We start from the raw sequence: 26212 nt of genomic DNA on the forward strand, positions 1-26212 counted from the left end.
CTTATCAAACAAGAACAAAATAATTAATAGGAGTAACTTACAATAATGATCTGATGACTAGGCTGGAACTGAAATTGCTCACATTTACAGATTACAGAGATGCAAACCATTACTCTAATCACATTCTCAAATACAGCTGAAGTAATGTGGGAGTAAAGACGGCAATGTTTACAACGTCTCCATTTAGATTCACAGAGCTAACCATCCTTTACTGTGAAGGTATATTACTCCAAGTCCGGTGTTAAATTATATCAGCAGATTACACGTCAGTAGCCATTCATGAATGCATTTGAATATGAGGAGGATGAGATGTTTTTACACATGGCCGCCTCTCGGTGGGTGAGGACAGGTGGAAGATTTGCTCTCTGACAGGTTGTAATCACTGTCAGTCAAAAGGCGCTCGGCCGGACTGGCCCAGCTGTTCATTTGTGCCTCCTCAAATAAAAGACAATCACAGTGATTGGCTGTCACCCTTAACCCTTCAACTGTCAGCCTAATGGAGGTTTTCAAGTCCAGGTAAGACCAACTGTTCAAACTGAAAATGAATTGAAATGTGACAGACAAATGATTTATTGCTTATCTCAGTGGGGTAATAACTAATACTCGATCCAACACCCATATAAATAACACTCGCTGTAGAAGAAACAACAAACCCCAGCATGTGCGGACACGTGTGATTGGTTTATTTGCGATTCCGATTAGCTTAACTCGAGCCGAGCCCCCATTTGAATAGCACTTCAGCTAACAAAAAAAAAAAAAAAAAAAAAATCTTGAGACCTGCATAATGAATGAATGAAATCCAGAGAAAACTACGACGCATGGCTGCAGAAAGAGAACGAAGACAACACAGAACTCAAGCGCGGCCTTCAGACTGAGACGGAACAGGAGGAGTGACGTGACACAAGCAGACTTGGGTGAAGCTGGAGGCAGTGAGGATGGCACACAGGAAGGAAAGGGAAAGGTCAGCCAGAAGAAGACATGTGAAAAGAGACACAAGGCAGGAGGCGACATACAACATGGAAAAAGGGTAAGAATAAGGAAGTTAGAAGAGTCCAGAGCATAGAGCACACTGGGTCTCATTCACCAACTGTGCAGATGCATATAAATATATGCACAAAATAAATCAAGTTTACTCAAACCACATATACTTTACTATTATTATTATTATTAATTTGTTATAAGATGACAAAATTGTTATAACTATATATATCATATATATATATTTCACATTAAATTACTAAATGGCTTCAATAATTCTTTTTTTCTTGTTCATTTTAGTTTGCTCTAAGATTGTGCAAACCTCTTTGTAATTGATGTAAAAATGACATTTTTCAGTTACATTCTTGTTCATTCTAGTTTCTAGTTTGAATCTGCAATCCTCTTTGTAATTTCACAGTTACATTTTTCTCTAAATTTAGGATAAAATTTACTCAAACTACATATATTATATTATATTATATTATATTATATTATATTATATTATATTATATTATATTATATTATATTATATTATATTATATTATATTATACACATAAAAACATACAAAAAAAAAACAACAAAAAAACAAACAATGTATAATATATATTATATAAAATATTTCTAGAAAAAATTTTCTACAAACACACCTATGCAATTATTAGTGCATGAGACCCACTGTGATAAAAGCGTAAAGGCAGAACATACTGTGGGATTAAGTAAGAGAAAAGAGAGAGCAGACTGGCAGATGATGAAATGGAGATTAGTACTAACCGGGGCACACAGCTATATTGCAGAGTTTGGTTTGCACCTCGGGCCCTCCACAGCCCTTGCTTCCATGCTGGGGGAGCACACAGATCCTGCTCCGGGTCCGAGTGCCACGGCCACATGTGACTGAGCATAGGCTCCATGAAGACCACTCCTCCCACAGCCCATGCACTGCAAACACCAACAAAACCACCAATGGGGATGAGGGAAGATGAAAGTGGGCTGATCGGGTCCTTCAGTAGCCAGAAACAGCACATGGGGACACAAAGAGGTGAAACTCTGCTCAGCTGAAGGATAAAACCAGGAATGCCACCAACAGACTGGGCCTAAACCGTAAAACGCCAGAGTGGATGAAGCCTTCAGATCAAGGGTTGAGGTCAGAGAAGGAAATGAAAAAGAAACATCATGTATAACATGAATGAGACGTCACTTATCCTGTAAGAAGGAGTACCAAAGTGCAAAAGATCAAGGTATGACTAGAGCAAAAATAGATGAAATGCACCGTTTGATCATGAAACATGTCCAATTGATTGTGTTCCTGCTGAGAGGATTTCAATGAGGTTGTGCCCCTGAAGGATTCTTTGACTATCAATAAAAGCGATATGTGTTCCGTTTCTTTTTATGTTGAGTGACTTCCGAAATAAGTATTCCCTAGATGTATTCTTCAACTCTTTTAATAGAAGTCATATGGAGATCTTGAACTTTCAGGCATGACTCTAGTAACCATTCCGATTCTGGCTCTGTTCCAAAATGTATTGAGTTGCTTACACAGGCAGCTGCCTTCTAAGACAACTTTCTAACTGAAACTGGACCTCATAAGTGATTATTTTGGAACATACAAAATTTGGGCCATGCAAAAAGAGAAATCAGCACACATTTGTTTTTCACTTAGGCAATCATTTAAAGCATTTTTTTGTTTTGTTTTTACTGATACATTTTCGTTTCTAATTAATTTTAAGTATGTACTTTTTAAAATTCAAATAACATATAAGATATATGAAATAACTCCCCATGTAGCATACATGAATCAACCCATAGCAGATCTATATATCTATATATAAATACAGGTGGAGCTGGGGAAGCTGGAGGGTTTCAGATGCACGCTGCAACTGCTACAGCAAGCACTAGCCAAGTATTTGAATGTTGAGCAGCAAACTCATTGGCTGCTGATACTAAAAGAACAAATCAGCTGCACCATGTCATTATGTCAAATTGAGTTTGACCTATCGGACTGCATCTTCTAGAATTTCACGACAGAACTTTGGATATAGTGCACACAAATATAAACAGTGCATAACAGTCTATAATCACCTAAAGAGGTGGTTGACCTTTTTTTCTAGGCTTGGTTGTGTTTATGAAGTGGAGTCTAACATGTGTTAATGCTTTGTTTAAAAAAAAAAAAAAAAAATGCATAATTTTTCACATAATTTACCTTTATTCTTCACCGCTCTGTCTCTTCTCAGATGAATGCTCTGATGATTTCCTGGTTGTATAAGTGTTTGCCAGCAAAGTATTGGTCACTACCACTGCAGCGGTATGAGTGTTCATGTTTAACGCTTCTCGTAGCTATGTGAAAAATATCTGTCTGTCTGTACACATAAAGTGTATAATTGGAACAGTTCAGAGCTGAAGAGCTGGTGATCTGAATCAGGTGAGAGAGAGAGAAAGAGAGAGAGACAGATGCAGAGCATGTGCAGAGCAGGGGGACGCGAGGAACAGGATTGAGAACCGCTGCTTTTAGAACATTGATTTTGAAACTTGTGAATCCATTAGAATCGTTAGAAGACAGAATGGTGATTTATATATAAACAGATTTTTTTGTGCAACCCTAGTTTTAACAGTATGCCTCAAACTTGCATTAGAAGCCAGCACTTATGATATCTTAAAATTCTTCCTATGAAGGCAGCTTACTAGATTACTAAGTAGCTAAGTTTTGGAACAAACATATGACCATGGGCTTGATGAGATATTATGACTGAGGGTGTGAAAACCACTGCAGTGCGACAGTTAAACCAAGCACAAAACAACCCAGGTGAGCCTAACTGACAATCTTCCCCTTCTGTTTCCTCTACACTGACTGTAGGGATCTTCGGAAACGGAAGAGCAGACATCCTTACTAAACCAACAAGGTAGTCAACATTTGATTATCTGAGTTGCCAAAGAAAGAATGAGAAAATTTTGGAGTGTGTGGAGTGACGGTAAAAACAGAAGACAGACTTTAATATAAGGCAAGATACATATGGAAAACTGAAAAGAAGGAGGATGGAAGGGTGGGAAAGATTGAAAAGAGTGATTCAGGTGTGGACAGAAAGAAAAACGGATCCTGACAGAGGATGGAACACAAGAAAATTGGCCAGGATTTGGTGAAAGGGGCAAAAGAAAGAGTAAGTAAAAGAGACAGAGAAGGAGATTTTGGAAATGGCTTTTGGAAATAACGAGGGAGAGATTGTAAGGCCTCCTCAGTGTAGAGCAGGGATGTACTGTGAATTATGCATGCTGATAAATAATTGATAGCGCTCTGTAGTGCAAAGCTCAAAGGAGCCATGGCTCAGCTGCACATACAGCACGAAGATTAAAAAAAAGAGCTTCCATGAAGTGAATGAGCGAGAGGGGCTGGACAGGTAGAAAAATAGAGGTAGTACTTGTTACTCAAACAACTTTTACAAAAAAAAATAAAACCAATCCATCAAAAAAAATAATACAAACAGAAACAAAAAAATTAGGTTATTATATAATTTTTTACAAATAAACAACAATTAAGCCAAAAATCACGTTCTACTGACCTAAAAATAGGTTACAGGTGCAGGATTGAATAGGGTTGTGGACAATGATACTGTAAAAGCAAATAACCATCTAATTAAGAGTGAAAAAAAAAAAAAAAGTGACGTGACATACAGCCAAGTACGGTGACCCATACTCGGAATTCGTGCTCTGCTTTTAACCCATCCAAAGTGCACACACACAGCAGTGAACACACACCCGGAGCAGTGGGCAGCCATTTATGCTGCGGCGCCCGGGGAGCAGTTGGGGGTTCGTTGCCTTGCTCAAGGGCACCTCAGTCGTGGTATTGAAGGTGGAGAGAATGCTGTACATTCACTCCCCCCACCTACAATTTCTGCCGGCCCGAGACTCGAACTCACAACCCTTGGATTGCAAGTCCAACACTCTAACCGTTAGGCCACGACTTCCCCTAATTATGCATAATAATTAGTTAGGATTCATTTTGATTAATACATAAAATTAAATGAATAAACAGGCTAAGCATCTACCCAAACTTTTAATCAAATCAAAAAAAAAAAAAAAGTTTATTTAAATTTTAAGCATTTTAAGATGTCCATATTGAATACATTTTAAGTATATACTTATTAGTAGTCAAATGGTCTCACTTCACAACTACCTTTAAGACAGATTATGTGGGACAAATGATATGCTAATATAAGAATAACCATACAGCACACAAATTTATTTTTATTTATTTATTTATTTATTTAACATGCATATCTGATTCCTGAAGCAAAACCAGTTGAAAACCATTGATTTATAATATTTCAAATTTCAAAAAAAAAAAAAAAAAAAAAGCAGTCACCAGAACAATGTTCTGTGACGCCACTGACTTCAAATTTGTTGCAATGCATCTTTGAAATAAAGCTAAAATGATATCTGAGAGCTGCAGCAAAAGGGATATTTGTGAAGCTTGACCACCTTTAGGATAAATAATTAAATTACCTTCAAACTCCTCCATGGCTAGAAAGTCACTGGCAGTCTATTCTTGCCTGGACTTCCAGACACTCTTTCAGTGATAGTTTTAGGCTGATGACGCTGTTGATTGCGAGCTGTAAAGCGTGAAACGTGAGGCTAGGATAACAGCACTGATTTTGTGTGGCATGGGGAGAGGTTGAATACTGGGCTGATGTGCCCGCAGTGCTCACTGCCTCTCTATAGACCAAATTATGTACTGCGGTATCCATCAAATCACTGTCTGTGCTGCCTCATACAGAGACCCAGAGCCCGTCTATCCACTCCCCGCAAGGGGTGCTGATTCCTCCTATGGTGGAGGAAGCGAGAGAGAAATGTAAAAACAGGTACACACTGACCACCAGACCACAGTCAGGAAAAAAAGCAGCAAAAAAAGCAGTAAGGTTTGATGATGAAAGGCAGAGAAGCAGACTAGACAGAGAGAAATAAATAAACAGGCACAGAAAGAGATGTGGTTGTGAACCAGGCATGCGGGGCAGACAACAATCCTCAAACCAATAGATCAATGTCCCCTCAGAGCATTTCTAGAACACCACCAAACTCTGTTCTATGGCTCTGCAGCCATTGATCAGTGTTGTTTACATGTTGTAAATATTATTTATACCAGTTAAGACCAACAGCGACTGCAGTTATAACTGATGCAGTTACCCTTTAAAAAGCTGTGACGAATGAGCAATCCTTGAATCCTGTAGTCTGAGGCGTCACTAGATTTAAAGGGTCGGAATAGATGCATAGCACCACCTGTTGGCTAACAGATGCAATTGCCCCTTTTGCCCTGAGATTCATTGAATACAGTGGTTTCAATTGTTTTTTTCTTCAGGAGCCAGATTTGATTTGCACATCACATGTGTTGACTCAATAAACTAAATGAGCACAGAGACATGTCATTAAAATCATATACTATAATATATATTGATATCCCTAAACAATATGCAAAATAATAATAAAAATAAAAATCTATTTTTAATAAAAATATATACACACATACAGACATTATTATTATTATTACATTTCCACCCTCATGTCATTCAACCTGTCCATGTTGGCTTCTGCCTAATTTGGCTGCTTCTACTAAGTGACAGATGAATTTATGGCAAAAAAGCTGTAGAGTTGATTGGATGCCCAGCCTTTGACGTCAACAACAAAAGTATTTTCTCCTCCTATTTAGAAGTTGATAAGCCTATTTATTTTACTACACTACCAGAAGTTTACTTAAACATGGCTCCCTCATTTGACTCTAAGTCTCATAAGTCATTTTACCTGTCTGAGATAATTGCATCAGATTTCATTTATCAATAGGGCCGTAAGCTTTGAATAGTGTTCCTTCATTAAAGTTGAGCAGATTGAGTTTGGTCTAGCACTGATCCGCTCCACTGCCCAGACACAATGATATGCAGCAGCGCTAGACACATCCTCAAATGCACTGAGAGGAATTTCTCAAGGCTATCATGAAAAGATTAATTTAGATTTTGGGTTTCATTGGGACCAAGGTTTAGCATTGCAGAGAACTTGTGATCTTGCAATGGAAACCTTTTGACTGATATCTTTGCCTTTGTTTGGAAAAGAAAACCACATTCTTTCAGGTTCGTTACAGAGGAGATTAGGGCTAGTTGTCATGACTGCTATACAGTATATAGTAATTTTGAGGTAAAAGTCCAGGAATTTCTGTAGCAGTGGTTTTGTATGTTATAAACAAAAAATCAATCCACTCAATTTATTTTTAATTCAAACCCAGTAACAAAAACAAAAAACGTAATAATACCATTTATTATTTTTATTTAATTTTTCAGGTCGAGGTTGTCACGTTTAAATTTGCTTATTGTATTGCCTTTATCATTAATTGCTTTTGTTTCCTACTTGTTTTGGTGTTTACATTTTACTGAAAAGTCTAAATAGACTGCTTACTGGTAGCTTCCATTGTGACAAATATTTTGTGCTATACAAAAGGTCAACTGCACAATTTTTTTTCTTCAAAAGTATGATAGTTGACCTCTAATATCCTTATTTTCCTCTTTTGTGATGTGTGGATACATGAAACAATGCATTATCTAGAAATGCAGTCATGAAAATCAATCCAATCTTAAAGCTTACATGGTAAAACATTCCATACCATTCCCAAGAAAGCAAAAGAAAACAAAATTCAAGAATTTGCAGTGTTAATTCTAACGGAAACAGCTATCGATGGCTTGTGTCCACAAATTAGACTGAGCTCAAGAATGGGATTAGCTAATGAGCAAACAGAGGGCAATTTAAGACTGCAGCCAGAATTGCTGTTATTTTAAAAGTACCCATTTTATTTGAAGGCTGTGCTTGATCAATTCTGAATAATAACTCTCCTCCAAACTAAATAAACCTGGCCATAATTGCTTTCGCAAATCAATTAACTTCCGTTTGAACAAAAGCCAAAAGAAGGACCAAGGGACTTCCATTGAGCATTAAACTATGCTGAAGCTATGCTAGCTCAGGTTAATCTCAAAGACACTCGGTCCCTTTTCGTCAGTGCGCATCCATGTTAAACACTTCCCGTGGAGTGAAAGTAATCTATGAACACATGCGGCTCTGCTCCGGTTCACATTGTATTTCTCTGCCAAATTTTGTGTCCCTTTAGTAAATATTGCCTGCCTGCTTATATTGTCAGCATAAATAGTATAAAATTCTCAAAAAAGTCAACAGTGAGCATCTCGCATTCTTATTATTGCCAGTCGTTTACCTTTTTATTGACACATACTGTAGTTTTCTATAATCAGCTTTTCTGTCCTATAGCATCCAAAATCTATGTATTCCAAAAGTTTGCGTGTCTAAACGTAATCTCACTCATATCTGAGCTTCATCGATCGCTGTTTAGAACCAATCCTAAGCAAGCAGATATTTCCAGGAGAAATCCTTCAATTCTCTTCAGTCTTGCTCGCTCGACTGACATCATCTGATGTTGTCCTCAAATCACATCCTAAAATGCTGATCTGCACTCTTGGAGAGACTGAAAAACACCCAGTGCTGAACACAGCAAACATCTCATCAAAGCCCAAACGCTGAATATCAGAACTAAGGCTGAATGCACAAGTAAGAGTTAAATTGAGTTATCCTGTTTTACATAAATATAGAATTAACACACAGAAGGACTTACACAGCTGATGATATGCTACAATGGACAATCTATATACTGTATGCCTTGTAAACATGAAGATTTGCATCTACTACTCAGTGTTTAAAGATAAAGTAGGAGCATCATTCAAAAGGCCCCTGGTGAAATGATTTGGGCTGATGGGGGTCTTTACTATAGAGATGTATTAAATAATCTCCTTCCATCTCCAAAACAATACAAATGCAGAAAAAAAGAAGAGGGAATGATCATACCCAAACATGTTTGTGGATTGGGACCTGTTGTGACCTGTTGTGCTATGTGTTTAATATAGTTTAGTTGTGATACATAGTCTATGACATATACACCACTGTTCAAAAAATAAATAACAGTAAAATATTATTTTAATTAAAAACAACCATTCTCAACAATAATACATTTATTTGGGCTTAAATAAATAACTAATTGTGAGATATTATTGGAATTTAAAATAACCATTTTCTATTTTAATATATTTTAAAAATTTTATTTATTCATGTGATGCAAAGCTGAATTTTTTACAGCAGCCATTTCTCTAGTCTTCAGTGTCACATGATCCTTCAGAAATTATTCTTTGAATCATATTTAGATTTTTTGCTCAATAAACATTTATTATCATCAATTTTGAGAACAGTTTTGCTGCTTAATATTTTTGTGAAAACCATGATACTTTTTCAAAATGTTTTTCTGATGATACAACATACATTTTTGAACAGCAGTGTACATTGAGCAAATTAATGAATGCAAAATAAGAAATATCCTAAATCAGTAAATGAAAAGATAATGTGTGCATGCTAAATTGTATTTTCAGCATTCACAGCTTACAGCAAACAACAATTGCAATGGTTATTTAATTAAAACATCCAGAGACACCCACTCATAAAGACAGCATTGATCTGTCTTTTACTCATGAGATGTTTTGTTTTGTTTCTGAATGAAACAGTGTTATTGAAAAAGAAAAAAAAAAGATTAAATCAAAAGGACAGTCACTTGTCGTCACCTACAGTCACATCTACTCAACCACAAACAAAACTAACTAAACCCCAAGAAGAGTCACTGAATCCCCCACCTCTAACATACACACTAACAGACAGTCCATCTGGAACGAACATATACAAGCTGAGTGATACAAACAGTGAAAAGTCCCTATTGTATAATGTGGATTGTAGCACCTCTTGAATGCTGAACTGACCAATCAGCATCCAGGACTGCAAATGTCCATTCAACAGAGTGTTTTTAACATGCCGATACTCATTTTGTTGAAAAACAATTTGCAGACGTGCAAAAAATAAAATAAAATAAATACGAGTGAGACTGATCTCATCAGAATCACACAACCTTGATGCACACCAAACTGAAGTGTGCATACTCAAGCACATGGACAAAAAAGACTGAACAGCTTGATTTATATCAATGCAGTACAAAGAGTGTCAATAGTGCCCATTGTACGCAGTTCCACAGTAGATACTCAACAAAAGTCACTTGTGTGTGATGCACATCTACTTCAAGCATGCAGTGGAGGGAGTAAATGTGTGTGCCATGCAAAAGAAATATTAACAAACAAATCATCTAACAGCTGCAGTTTCCTCTCATGCACTGGCCAATGTTTACTTACAAACCAAAAGCAAACATTCAACTAATGTTTAATGACATTTGACCTGCTCATGCAATGTGAGGGAGTGTGAATGTGTAGATGGGCATCCAAAAGCATGGAGGTACGCTACCTGCTTGATGCTGCGGCTCACCTGGGCAGGTGGCAGTGTTGTTGCAGAGTCGGGTTTCCCTCAGCGGGCCGCTGCAGAGGGTCCCGTATGGAGAGGATACACATGAGCGAGAACGAACCTGCCAACCCTGCCCACATGTCAGCGAACACACGCTCCACTGAGACCACTCCTCCGCTGCTGGGTCACCTACAAAACACAAGATGGAGAGAAAAGGAAAATCTTTTTTCTTCAATTGTTGACCCAGACACAAACCCCAGACTTCAACATCCGTCCTGAAGGGTTATGTTACCCTACCACTTGTCAATAAATTCCTGTGAATCAACCAGAACAGCTCTTCCAGGAATGTTTTTTTTTTTTTTTTTTTTTTTTTTTTAAGTATTCAGGAAAACCTCCAACAATCCATTCCATGTCTTCAGCAACTTAAAAGGTTTTGCAAGGTCAGCAGCAGCTGGAGCCACCCCATCAGCTTGGGCTGAAAGTGACGGGTGGGAATACGGCACAAAGTTCCCTAGTAATTTTTTGTCATTTTTGAAAGCCATGTCCTTGGACAGAGGCGACATCACGAAGTGAATGAGCAAATCAAATTAATTGCACATCTTGTAATCGCATTACATCTTAATTTGCATGTGGTGAGTCAGAGCTTAGCCTTATTTGCAGAGCAGATGGGTGGAGAATAGAATTTAAGGGGCTGATGGGGACAGGGATGCCAACGGGAGTTTATGCACATAAGTTTCTATCACAGACATGGAGGCTGAAGTGGGGAAAAGGTGGAATGCCAATTACTTCAACAGATATTATTTTATTACTAGTTTTTAATTGTTAAATCAATTTTAGGGAACATTTAGAGACATATAGAGATCATTTCTCACTAGTAACAAGTTGCTTATTAGCATGCACATTACTAGCATAATGGTTGTTTATTAGTACTTTTAAAGTTTGGGCACTCCTTGCAGAATCTTTGAAAATGTGAATAATTTTCAAAAAATAAGAGAGATCATACTAAATGCATGTTATTTTTTTATTTAGTACTGTCCTGAGTAAGATATTGTACATAAAAGATGTTTACATTTAGTCCATAAGAAAAAAAAATAGCTGAAAGTGGTTGAAATTATTAAAAGAACCCCATTCAAAAGTTTGGGAACCCTTGGTTCTTAATACTGTGTGTGGTTACCTGGATGATCCACGACTGTCTTTCTGTTTTGTGATGATTGTTCATGAGTCCCTTGTTTGTTCTGAACAGTTAAACTGAGAACTGTTCTTCAGGTTTCCAGCATCTTTGCATATTTGAACCCTTTCCAGCAGTGACTGTATGATTTTGAGATACATCTTTTCACACTGAGGACAATTGAGGCACTCAAACACAACTATTAAAAAAGGTTCAAACGTTCACTGATGCTCCAGAAGGAAACAAGATGCATTAAGAGTTGGGGGGTGAAAACTTTTGAATACGATGAAGATGGCCAAATTTTTCTTATTTTGTTAAAATATATATTTTTTTCCATTTAGTTATGCCCTTCGTAAGCAACAGAAGATACTTACAAAGATACACAAATTAAGTACAATTTACCTTGATCTTCAAATTCCAAAAGTTTTCACCCCCCAGCTCTTAATGCATCTTGTTTTGCCTTTAAATGTGTCCAAATTACGTACTTAGCAATGCATATTACTAATCAAAAATGAAGTTTTGATACATTTACGGTAGTAAATTTACAAAATATCTTCATGGAACATGTTCTTCTATTTTTAATGATGAAAAATCTATAATTTCACCCATACAATGTTTTGTTGGCTATTGCTACAAATATACTGTGCAACTTATGACTGGTTTTGTGGTCAAGGGGCGCATATGTATATTTATACGTATTATTTCAAGATTATAATTTGTGAGTGTGTGTGTAATTTATTCCTTCAATGTCGCATGGTATTTCAGGAATTTGGTGCACAAACCAGTTTTGATGCTTAATATTTTTGAAATTAATACTTTTATTCAGCAAGGACACAATGTTTTCATCAAGTGACACTAAACACATTTATAATATTACAAAAGATTTGTAAATTGTTTTCATCACTGATGATAATAAGAACCATTATTATGCACTGAGCACCAATAATGTTTAATAATAATAACTGAGCAGCAAATGTAACACTGAAGACTGGAGTATTTTCGTTTTTTACTTACAACATACATACATGCATACAGTATCCTGTAGGAGTTGCTATTTTCAGACACTTTTTTTTTCTCTTGAAAAACATCAAAGCGCTGTCCATGGTTCTGAAATGCAATTCAACTTAATAATGAAAGGAGATGGGACTCACCTGTCTGGGCCTGAAACACACCCGGCTGGTCAGCTGATCGCGGCCTTTGTGTCTTCACCTTCTGCTCATCATCATCAGGTTCTAGACAGACACATGACAAAACAATTATATTAAAGAAAGACATAGAGGATTTATTATTTCACGAAGTGGTGCCAACAGGAATGATGCAGAACACTAATATATTTTATGTGTTCATATATTTAATAATAATAATAATAATAATAATAATAATAATAATAATAATAATAATAATAATAATATAAACCAAATTATACAAAGAATATATAAACCATGTAGGGTCACAAATTTGCATAAGTCTGTTTTTTATATGCTTTAAATGTGACTCATCAATCTCACTACAATCTAGTCAGAATATGCTGCTACACACGTGTTTTTATAAGTATGGAACTGACGCATATGGTTGTATAATCACAAATGCTAAAGCCCACACATACTATAAGCACTGTTTTACATTTACACAATAATGTAATACATCTCTCCACTGAGCTTCGCCTTGTCCTTGAATGAAATGTAAATCTCACCATTGTGTGAGGAACATTTTAAATGTGCTGCTACAAACCTCATCTTGTAGTAGCTCCTGAGTAAAACTACATAAGCCAACAGAGACCTGTCACCAAAGTCTTTATTACATCTGGTCTATTCTTCAGGCACATGAAAATCCCTCATAATGTGAACACAAACTCATGAGAGCATATATTTCAACTCCTCCTCGCTCAGATGAGGCTACCTTCCACAAAAAAAGTGAAATTTAGAGAAAAAAGGCTAATTCTTTGTCTACTTTGCTAAATGTAAGTCTTTAAATCAGCACATTCAGAGTGTAGTGTCATGAGTGCCTGAACAAACCAAATGAATCCAAGGGATTAACTCTTTGTGACAACTCAACCTAAAAATTTAGTGTTTCTGGTTAATTCAAGAAAATTGCACTCATTCATTCATTCATTCATTCATTCATTCATTCATTCATTCATTCATTTATTTATTTATTTATTTATTTATTTATTTTTATTTTATTTGATTTTATTTAAAAATAAATTGAAAAGTATGGAAGCTTGTTTCTGCCACAGGATTAAAAAAAAATAAATAAATAAAAATAAATAAATAAATAATTGTGACTTTAATATCTCACAATTCACAATTATGAGTTTAAATTTTACAATTCAATTTATTTCTCGCAAGTGAGACACACTTAGAATTGTGAGATACAAACTCAGAATTATAACTTGTAATTGTATGATAAATCTGACAAATTTAAGAAGAAAGGGCTAAATTGTGAGATAAAAACTCACAATTGCGAGAAAAAAGTCAGAATTGTGAGATAAAGCCACAATTACATTTTTTATTTTTTATTTTGCGTAGGAAACAAAAACAAACAGATTTTTTTTTTTCTGCAAGATGTAAACAGAATTCACAGAAAGAAATGTCAGAATTGCAAGATAAAAATAATATAAATTTGGAATTGCAAGATGTAAACTCAGAATTGCAAAAAAGTGAGATTTTAGAGTTTTGCAATTTTTTTTTCTCAGAAATGCAAGTATATATCTCACAATTATGAGTTTACACATTAATTAAATCTAAAGTTGCCTTTTTTTATTTTTTATCTTAATCAGTGGTGGAAACAGGCTTCCATGTGCACAGAAAAAATGATGAGAAAAAAAATTAATAAATAAACAAACAAACTGGTGATTACACATTTATTCAAACTAATGTTAATAAACATGTGTTATATGTAAATGAGGGAGGGCGTGTCCAAAGTAATTAGCATACAACATATCCAAACTGTCCCCCTATGAGGGCCTCTACACAACCTCTCCTGTTCGGCAATTATCTAAAAATATGTCTACAGTTACACGTGGAGACCAGTATGTGTGTGTGTGTGTGTGTGTGTGTGTGTGTGTGTGTGTGTGTGTGTGTGTGTGTTTGTTTGTTATTTTTTCCTCTCTCTCTTAAATGTTTGCACTTTTAACGTTGACTTTGTTTGTCTCTAATGTATAGAGTGCCCAGTACACTCATTCAGCGTGCAGCACTCACTTCTCTAGAGCTGATTGCTCGACTTGACCTTTTGCTCTGAGTATGTGAAAAGATGAGTTGCGTGGGTTGCTAATAAATTCCACCAGCATATGCAGGAAAAGAAGATTTCCATAAGATGCAGCAGGAACAACCGAAGGAAGGAAACACTAGAAAACAAGTGGATTCTCTGAGGCTCTTTCTAAATTACCATGAGCATTTATGAGTGCTTAGAATAATTCACAATCATGATGCACATCCTCAACATGAACTAAAGAAAAAAAAATCCTTTTTTGGGGGGCATGATTTATACTTAAGCAAGTTCCTAAAACTCAATGCTAAATTCATCTTAGTCAAGAGGCAGAGAATGAAGCACCCCACAGACTGCGTGTTTACGTTTCCATTATTTTGCTGCAAAAAGTAGTTTACAGGTCAGTGCAGACGGCATTTTAAATGCAGATACTACAGTAAAGATACAAATGCATTTGAATAATGTAGGGCACAAAACATTTGACCTGCATTTTTTAAACAGAATGCTTCAAAAATAGATAATAAACAAAGAAAAGTTTAAACTAAATGTACTGCTTTTAATATACGGATTTGTAATACATATTCTCAAAAGACAGAATGGAACAGAATGTGACTCTCGAAACAAACTTTAACTTGACACCGTCTTATAAAAATGCAAAGCTCAAGATGAGACACTCCAAAAATAATGTTGTGATAAACAACACAGACATCCATTTGAATGTGTATGGAAATACAGTAGCAGTGGTGCTTTAAAAGAGATGAAAAACATCTTCCTACCAGCTAAAGCACAGCATGCTTATTAAACAACCACTTCTAAAAACAATAAAACATAAATCAATAAATATACATTTGCATTAATTTATATAATAACTTATTTAAAGACATTTATTAAATAAAATTAATTCATTTAAATTAGTGCTGTCAAATACTTAATCATGATTAATCGCATCCAAAATAAAAGTTTGTGTTTACATAATATATGTGTGTACTGTGTATATTTAATATATTTAAATGCACATACATTCATGTATATATTTAAAAAATATTTGCATGCATATATATATACTTATATTTATATATAATTTATATTATATAAATATAAATATTTTATATATAAATTTAACTTATTGTTCTTAAATATATGCAAAGTATACAAAGTATACATGCATATATTATGTAAACAAACTTTTATTCTGAATGTGAATAATCGCGAATAAGTGTTTGACAGCACTACTTGTTAATGTTAATGTATATAAATCTAAATGTATTTTATTTAATATATTACATTTATATACATATATACATTCATATACATTATTTTTGATTAAATAAAATACAAATATATACAGCCAATCTGTACTACAGGATAAAAAAAAAATGTGGTAGAAGCTACACACTAGAACCTAAAGATAGAAGCTAAAGACTATTTAAGATGGTTTGTGAGAACTGTGAGAAAATAAAACATACAGTACAGTATAAGAAAGGGAGACAGGCATTTATTAGCAAAGATAGCTGCATCATATACATTGGAGCACATGGGATGGATGGATACTCTAGAGACTTCCCCCTGTTGGCTCTGTCAAACAGACCTGATTACCAGCGCTTCCCGCAGGGCCTGTGTTAATACGCTTATGATAGCTCAGACGCGCACGCAGACGATCACACTAATTTACTCTGTCATGGAAAAGACAATAGTGGTGTCAGGAAAGGCAGGGGTTTGTTCTGCCTGCTTTTTGTATCTCACTCCTACGCTCTGCCTCTCCTCTGCATCTGTTGTTTTATGTCGGGTCTACGCCACTGTCTCCATTCGCCAAAAGGTGAAGAGAGCAGTTCAGTAAGACAGAGATAGAATAAACGCGTCTTTTATCTTCATATCAGACACAGATTCTGGGTTGAAGTATACCCTATGACCTCTTATGTCTTTGATTTCTCAATTTCCTCACAATAACATCTCTATTAACCTCCACCCAGCTCCTTCCTGCTGCATTTCACAGAGAGTCCAGCCTGCATCCAATAACATCCACATGTTGAGAAGGAAACAGCCCACCCTTCATTAGTCTTCATCTTGACCGTGCTTCAGAGTAAACTGAGTCATCAGACAGTGCCTTTCACGATTTAAAGCAATAGTAGTGTTTTTTTTTTTCATTTACTCAGTCATACCGTATGTTGTTCCAAACCTGCAAGACTTTCTTTCTTATGTGTAACATGACAGGGAATGGTGTTTTAAGCTGTAAAGAGAACACAAAAATACATAAAAGCACCATCAAAGTAGTCCACATGAATTCTAAGCACTATGTGAGGAAAAGGCCAAAATTAGAATGTCATACACTACAGTTCAAAATTCTCTTATGCTCACCAAGGCTGCATTTATTTGATCAAAATATAGTTAAAACAATACTTATTTTAGAAATAACACTGCAATTTAAAAACAGCTGTTTTCAGTTTTAATATATTTTTACAATATAAATTATTCAAGTGATGGCAATGACAAATTATCAGCAGCCATTACCATTATTTTTACATGATCCTTTAGAAATCATTCTAATATGCTAACATTTCTTTCACTAATGTATCCTTGAATAAAAGTAAAAAAAAAAAAAAAAAAAAAAAAAATGAAATCCTTTAAACGCACTTCAAATGCCTTTTCTTTTATAGAAGCACTGAGGAGATGCTCAATCTATATATGTAACAGTACAAACCTCAGTTTCTTCACTGAGTCGATATTTTATTCTCAAGCTGAAACTCAGTCATGTGGTAAAGCAGGATTCTCTAGAGAAGGCTGCAGCAGTGGGGTGTGTAACCTGCCTAAGAGTCCAGCACGCTAAACAGATGTTCATCATCCTGGGACGTCTTCTGTACATTTCCCCTTGAGAGCCAACTGTACTTATTTCCACCATCCGGTGTGTGTGTGTGTGTGCACATGTATTTGACACTAAGCACTAAATGAGAGGTTGAATTATGTTTCCGCCACTCTCACAGCTTGTTCTTGGAAGCCGGAAATGAATTTAAGCGGTTAGCTCAAATTGAAGCCATTTAATTAAACGACCTGGCGGTGTGTCTGTATTACTAACTTGTGTACAAGTAAAGCTCAGTATGCTGAACATCCGCACGCATCCATCCGAAACAATCAATACTGAGCTTGGGTGTTTAAAGATGCTGCACCGCATTCATCAGTTAAAGCAACATTAGACATGGGACACAATGGCAAGTCGGTCGACCAGTTTTTCATATTATATTAAAATAATGGTCTACACCAATAAGTCAATAATAATTTTTACAATATAGCTGTTAAATATTAAATGTCTGATAATAAAATTGTACACTACTTTGACTAAATACAGTAAAAATAAATAATTACAACCTAAAAACCATTAAATGATACAAGTGAATTCAGGCAGCAAAAAATTATCATGTACAGTGTAAAAATTGATATTAATTTCAAGATTTGTGAAATATTACATTTATTATATGTGTTTTTAAGGATTACGTTTGTGATATATGCATATATTAAGAAATATATTAAATAAAAAAATAATTATTTAAGAATTATTGTATTAAAAAATAGTGTATATCTTACATAATTTTATATAATAATATAAAGTACATATGTATCAATAGCCAACAATACATATACGGGTCAAAATTTATGATTTTTCTTTTATGCCAAACATCATTAGGATATATAGTGAAGATCATATACCATGAAGATATTTTGTAAATGTCCTTCCGTAAATATATCAGAGCTCAAAATGTAGATTTTTTTTGCACCCTCAGATTCCAGATTTTTTTAATTGTTGTATCTTGGCCAAATAATACAACAATGAAAAGCTTATTTATTCAGCTTTCAGATGATGCATAAGTCTCAGTTTCAAAAAACTGACCCTTAAAACTGGTTTTGTGGTCCAGGTTCACATTTATATATGCGTGCGTGTGTGTGTGTTTCTTACATATAAATGAAAATGTATATTTACTGATTGTTTATTGTATTTCAAACTGGTGGGTTATTAGCAGGCAATATATATATATATATATATATATATATATATATACACACACACACACACACACACACACACACACACACTCACACACACACACACACAAACAAACAAAAACGCACAGGACCACATTGTTCCATCAAGCTGTTTTTCAACACACAAAAATGTGTCCTATGCAAACACATCCAAAGAAACACATCTTTTCTGGCAGGTGAGCCTGATTTTGAAAGCACATACTTGCTTTTTTAGTGCACAAAAGAGTCTGTTTGTGTATCTTGGTAATGCTTTGTGAAAAGTACATCTTGAAGAAAACTAAAACACTTAACTTTGAAACAAACCGCAGCGAGGCACCATACCAGCCAGCTCAACATAAAACAGATGTAGCAGAAGAAAAATCGGCAGCACCATCAGCAAGAGAATCTATCAGCACGGCACGGCAGCGATGCATCTCCAGCAGACGCCTGACACCCCTCAGCCTGCCTCTCCACAGCAACATCAACAACTTTAAAACCCCAACAATTCACTCCACATCCTTCCTCTCCAGCTCTCCCACATTCCGCAGAGTTCTGTGAGTGGCAAATACGACCTGTCCATCAGCCTCCAGTAGGGGTGGACAGTTATTATAACAAGCATCTATCCATTCTCAACTGCCATGAAGGTACAAATAGAAAGTAAACAAAAGCCTTAGTTCAGCACACTGTGCTGGGCCTCCCCATAAAACAATTATGACCGGAACTCAGAGCGGTGCAATGGGATTTAGAGTAATACAGGTGGTAGAAACAAGCATAAAGAATCAATAGTGATATAAAAAAAAGTAAACCTTTAAATGACTGACCTTTCACGTGTTCCCTGTAGCTTTCAATAGCATATAAAGGGCCCTATCATACACCCGGCGCAATGCGGCTCAAGTTTTTGCTAGTTTCAGCCTGACGCAGTTCTCATTTTCCCATCCTGTGGCGCGTTGTTTAAATAGCAAATGCATTTGCGCCCATTTGTGCACCCATGGGAATGCGGGTCTACAAAAGAGGTTTGTTCAGGCGCATTGTTGGTGCGTTGCTATTGGAGGAACTGAAAATAGACTGCACCATAGACCAACTCAAACCTGGTCTAAAGTCTGGCGCAATTTTTTTTCTTTGTTATTTAAAGAGAATGTTAGTAATATGCGCCTATAGGCGGGTGCACGATGCACGTACACTTTGCTTATTACTCACACAGGGCAGCAGCACACAATCATTTTTAAAAAATAAAAAATTTCATTCCGCCATGTAAATTGCAAACCCGCCATGGCACGAGTGCAACTGGCTTTTAAAGGGGATGGGAAATGAGACTCTGATTGGTTTATTGCATGCTACGCCAAAAAATACCCATTTCTCATTAAGAAAACAGGGACAACCCATTTAGATCATGCGCCCGGGCGTGCTGACCGTTTTCCCGTCATAAAAAACTAGCAAAAGTGGATTCGGACACTCCCTGAGATCATTAAAATAGGGCCCAAAATGAATAATTCACCCAGAAATGCTTTTCACTGAAATTCTTGATATTTGCACTTCCTCACCTCATGCATCAGAGTTCACGAGAGAAGTAGCAAAAACTGTTCTTTTGAGTCAGATCTGTTCAACGAATCAGTTTGTCCAGTTCACAAAACGAGTCTAAATGATTCATCCAAAAATCCGATTGATTTGGTTCTTGGTTAATCAGCTGAATCACTTAATGATTCAGTTACAGAAGTTAATAATAACTTATTGGAAAGAAAGATAATTGAAAATAACAATGTACATTCAGGGCTGTTTCTCACACAAAGCTATTGAGAGGACTTTAAACAGAGGGTATGAGTTATATGAACCATTTTGTGATACTTTTATGGTGTTTCTGTGTCCTTTTTAAAGTTAGATAGCTTCAATGCTCCTTCATTGCAAATGCATGAAAATGATACCAGAATATTCTTCAAAATATCATTAATGTTAAACAGAAGAAAGAAAGTCATACCTGTTTGGAATGACATTGACATAATTTCTCATTTTTTTTTCTTATTCATTCTATTAATATTTGGTAGAGGTCAGTGGGTTTTGACTGTCAACATGATAATATCTAAATGTTTCTGTGTGCTTCATGTATGCATCATTGTGTTTTCATTTTAATGTGGGTGATTTATTTTTATTTTTTTGAATCCACTTACTATGATTACTATGTTGTGTCTAACTGTGTGTGTTCACATATCCTTGATGTGGTGATTCCATCTGACTCAGTGAGCCACACAAAGGAAGTGATTTATGTGCCTTCATGCCCACATCTCTCTCCTCTGACTATCCATATTTTATGTACACGTCCCCGAACCCTGAATGTGTACACGAGTGCATGTGCGCACAGGGCTATTTATGACTATACACTGCAGCATGTGTGACCTACTCGGCACAATTATAGGTGTGTGTTTATTTATGTATGTATCTCCTTGTCAAATTGAATCTTCAAGATCCAATACTGTAAATAAATCTGACTTCATGATTTTCTATATTAAAAAAAAAAACTGTGTGTGTGCTGTACAGGAGGTCTATAATAGCCAGCAGCCAGGGAAAAACATTACCAGTGATCTGATATTAAATTCCTGGCATATGTCAATAATGTCATGGCAGATAACTGACTATTGTCCAGTATTAAAATCCACAATACAATTTTCTTTAAGCAAAATAAAACTTAAATAAATCTTTTTAAATGCTAAAAGTAAATGTAGGTACTATAGACCAGTTCACACCAAGGAAGATAACTATAACAATAATTCTAAAAACATTTTCATGTTATCAAAATACATGTCATACACAAAAATAGTTGTACAATGTTATTGAGCACTGGTGACATTAATATAGTTATCATTCTTGGTGTAAATGGACTTTACAACATTATAATGTACAGTATAAAAAAAACTATATTAATTTTGAGATTAGATCTACACGATCACATTTAATTAAGTGCTATTAAATATTTTTAAGATTAATTACACATGAGAGTTAGATGACAGTGGAGATAATCTAAATATACATTTTCGGGAAATGAGCATGCAATTAAAAATGCATTTTGAAAAATATCCATATTGAGGGGGAAAAAAAACCTAATTTTATTCTACTCCGTGTTTTCAAGTCCTCTAAGAAGAATCAAATACTGATAAAATATCTACTATAAAATAGGCTAAAATATTTTTTTTTATTATTAAACGCTAAAGTTTGCTAGCAAAAATGTAATTTAAATCAGATCAAACAGCTGTTCTGAATGACTTTCACTTGACAAGATGCTGTTTGCATTCAGTTACAAAACACAAGTATTTAGCTATGCTAACCTGTGATAATCTATACACTTCCACTACAATTGCATATCAGTGGGACACTAGGGGTTAGTGACTCAAGTAAAACTCTCTCTTTCTATTCTCCCAGCAGGACTTCTCCTTATTTTCTTCACTTCCTTACTAATCTGAGACTGCAGTAACACGCTGGGACTCTACCCTCCAGGGTGCTGCAGGGTGAAGTCAGGTATGAAGGTAAGAATATCTGTAGGGCCTTTCAGTAAACATGCCTTAATAAGAGCCAAAAAATTTGGATGCCAATTTAAAGTACATATAGATACAGAGAAAGAGAGAACGAGAGGGTGGAGAGAAACAAGAGTAGAGTAAAACCTTTCATTCCGACAAAGACTGAAGCTAAGAAAGAGGATTTGGTGGATTGCCAGTTTGAGCCAAAGTCGTTCTTTGTTGATTGCAAGGCCAGGATTTAGACACAAAGATGAAAGAGGAAGCGCGGGGGAAAGAGAAACGAGCCGCAAAACATGCAAGGAAAAAAACAGAGAAGTAAAAACAAAAAGATGCATAAGGCATGATCACAGCTGTGTTGGGGAAAGACAGATTTCATCCACACCGAGAGCCATGCATTGTGGGAGACCCACAGAGAGACAAATCCAAATGTGTCAGAGCATGTAGGTGTGCATGTGTGTGAGAGATGGATTACGTGGTTGTGATGTGTTGTTAACGGTGGGAAACCGTGTGGAGGTGTGTGTGTTCGCATCCCAGTCGATTCCTTCAACGCGAGTGTGTGGTTGCAAGATAAGAACTTACAAGCATATGCACATTCACTGCTGTGTGTGGTGTGAGTGTGCATATATTTTTTTGTTTATTCAGGTGTTTCATTCTGACACCAGCAAATGCAATAATCATATTCACGCTCTTTCTTTCTACTCAAATCTTCTCGCCTCTCCTGAAATATTAAATAGCTTGAGCTGTTGAGGATTGAAGGACGAAAAAGTACAGAAGATTCATGCATAGAACTTTCTTATCAAGACAAGATTAGAGCATACATTGTACTTTTGATGCAGGAATATGTTGAGTTAACCATGATTTTGCCACAACAAGTCCCACAATTAAATTCTGTATTATTTTGTGTGTATATATATATATATATATATATATATATATATATATATATATATATATATATATATATATATATATATATATATATATATATATATATATATATATATATATATATATATATATATATATATATATATATACACACACACACATATAAGTTATGATGTAACAGAAGTAGCTATATAAATTTCTTCCATACTGTGAATTGGTTCTGTCCATCAGTTGTTGAATGGATGGAAGTAGATCTGATTGTGAGTTTTAAGGTTGAATTTAAGGAATGTTTAATTAAGTGGACTAAATGATTGGAGAAGTCTGGCATAGGTCACTAAATGAAGTGTTGTTTTCACTGGAAGATTGAGTTATGACATTTTAATGCTGTAAAAAATAAAACATGCATGGATGAATTATTCACACTAAGATTTACAGTGATTCCATAGAAGTACCATTTGGGTTCCCAAAAGAACCTTTTAGTTCCTTTCCTCATGAAACCAACAATGCCAATAAAGAACTTTAAATTTTAAGTTTAACACTGTGTCCTACCTACACACGATAAAGTGTATCTTTTCCATGTTAATCAGAGTCTTTGTCCTAACTAGCAGTGATGGCAACACGTGAAATTTCTATTTTAGAAACAGTTTCTATTTTCGTGATGTTGCAGCTCGAACAAAAGCAACTATATGACAGTAGATGATCTCGGGTGCATGAATAGCTTTTTTCAAAGTTAAACGTGTCTAATATGAGTTTGAATATCATTTAGCGAGACCTTTATAGACATGCTGAAAGCAACAACAGATAGTTTACCTCATATCTTGAAAATACATGTAAGCAAATATGCACGTTAAAACTGGGAACTCAATGCAAACCAACAAGCGTATTCCATAACAAAGATGCTCTCAGCACTCAGTATGTACATTTTATAATGTTAAAAAAGGTTTAATATTTATGAATTAGATTATAAACATATCCTTTTCATTGCGAGTGCAGTGCGCCTCTAGAAAGAGCCCGTCCACACACGCTTTTGATTGGTTGAGATATTTGATTGATTCTGTCGCATCACGTCTGGTGTGGACACCCAAATTGCTTGTCGCTGGAATCTTGTCGCATCACATCACGTCACATGTAGTTAGGACAAAACGTCAATTCTGTGCCATTAACAATGTTGGCCCCAGTTGGACCAGCACAAACCTGTGTAACCCTGATTGGATCAGTGTGCAAATTTAAGTTGTTTTAAGATGTTCTTTTTTTTAAGCTGCAAACATGTTGGTAGAAACATGTTTCAATAATCCTGCCAATCACAATGAGTTCACCCTTTCAACAACTCCTCCAACATCTCCACTCCATAGTTAGGTCCAGAGAGAACATGTTCAAGCCCTTCTATATGGACAGCATGTCAACCCTGTCAACCCTTACCACATGCCCTCATATAGATTACATCATGTCGAAGCGTCTGGGTCATGTCGAACACCAGAGAGACCTGTCGAAGAGTCTTTGAGTTTAACACATGCAGGATTGCCTGGCTAGCCAATTTTATTAGTCGTCCAGATAGTTGACCTAGTTGAAAGGTAAACATTTATCTATGCAAAGAAACAAAAGTACCAATATCTACACTGACAAATCAAAACTCAAAAAAACACAGATCACAAATGATATTATATGTAAGATGAATAAAAACTAAAATAGAGGAACGTTAAATCATTGCATTCAACCACAAATCCCAGAGTCTGTTAAACATAAGCTGAAGCAATACTTAAGGAGGGTCACATTCAGACAAATGAGGGTCCTTCAAGCACTGGCAAGTCCTCTTTATCCTCTAATTGAGGGGATTTACAGGTAGCAGCCATTTGCGTAGAGTGCACTGTGAGGCATGTGGAATGATTTGAAGTTCACTAGGAAAAGATTATCATATGAATGACTTCCTCATTCAACAGCACTTCAAAATAGTGAACAGAAATACATAAATATCTTGGAAAATGCAGAAGATCAGAACAGAACAAAGTCTAGAGACTATATTAAAGAAAAGCGAAATAATATATAATGCTTGAATGAACTGTATATATCATGCTACAAGTTATGAGAATGTAGGCCTTTTGTTTACTCATTTCAGCCAAATAAAGCACGGCAAACCCCTCAATATGGTTATATTGTTTTCTCGAGAAAAGCAGTGTGTGCGCATGCTTGTAAACACATACAATCGATAGTAACTGCTCCCATTGGACTTGACAGTACATCAGAAACAATACACTACATCGCAAATGGACTGAACTGTTGAACTGTTTGACATCTTAGTCTTTGATAGGCTTTCCACACACACACCACTGAGCTCTCCGGTGAAGTAAATGGCCTTTTAGTTTGCTGATCTGCCTCTTTCCATATTACTCTACCTCCCTCCCTTTCGTATTCTTCATTTCTCTCCTATTTTGACTTCCAGTTTTCTCCTCCAAAGCCTGCATGCACTGTCAGTCTAAAGACTATTTCGGCAGTACTTCCAGTAACACATATGAGTCTACTTATGAGTTCTACTTTGTTTCGGAAAATGAAGGGATGTAAACGGTAATATTACTAAAATTAATGATAAAGAATTTCTAATAACAATAAATGAATAAATGATGCAACTGCATATGCATATGCACAAGGTCAAATGCACCTCTTGGTCAAAATTGCCATTTAAGTGAGTTATTAATGTAAACCATCTGTTTGCCTAAACACATTAGACCGGTTACCATTTATTAAAATAAAAATCAAACAATTAAATGTTAAAATTAATCAAACAATAATACTGTCATAAAGAGAATACTTGCTTTTCTTTATTTATTTGTAATTATCAATTACTGTATTGTACAATTACTTAAAAAAAATAATTAATCGGCTGCTACTTAAAGGCTACATTCCTTTGATTTAATTACTTAATATTTATATTCAAAAAACCTTCTATCATAGCAATACTATTCTCCACAAAAAAAACTAGTATTGAACTGTTAGATTTTACTGGATTGGCATAGACTGAAATTCTGGTATCATGGCAATACTATTTTCCACAAAAAGCTTTTCAAATTTTCTCTCAGACCTGTTTGTATAGCTCCACATTTA

The 26212-nt window shown here is 35.5% G+C and overlaps 1 protein-coding gene across 1 annotated transcript in view; it reads right to left on the minus strand.

Annotated features, from left to right (window-relative positions):
* The window catches only part of adgrb2 (adhesion G protein-coupled receptor B2), a 255499-nt gene that overhangs the window by 111453 nt on the left and 117834 nt on the right, over positions 1-26212 (minus strand). Inside the window, 3 exon segments of the mRNA XM_042745491.1 lie at positions 1751-1915; positions 10343-10528; positions 12659-12739. Coding sequence (XP_042601425.1) covers positions 1751-1915; positions 10343-10528; positions 12659-12739 — 432 coding nt within the window.

The sequence above is a fragment of the Cyprinus carpio genome, chromosome B19, assembly GCF_018340385.1.
Source record: "Cyprinus carpio isolate SPL01 chromosome B19, ASM1834038v1, whole genome shotgun sequence".
Lineage (NCBI taxonomy): Eukaryota > Metazoa > Chordata > Actinopteri > Cypriniformes > Cyprinidae > Cyprinus > Cyprinus carpio.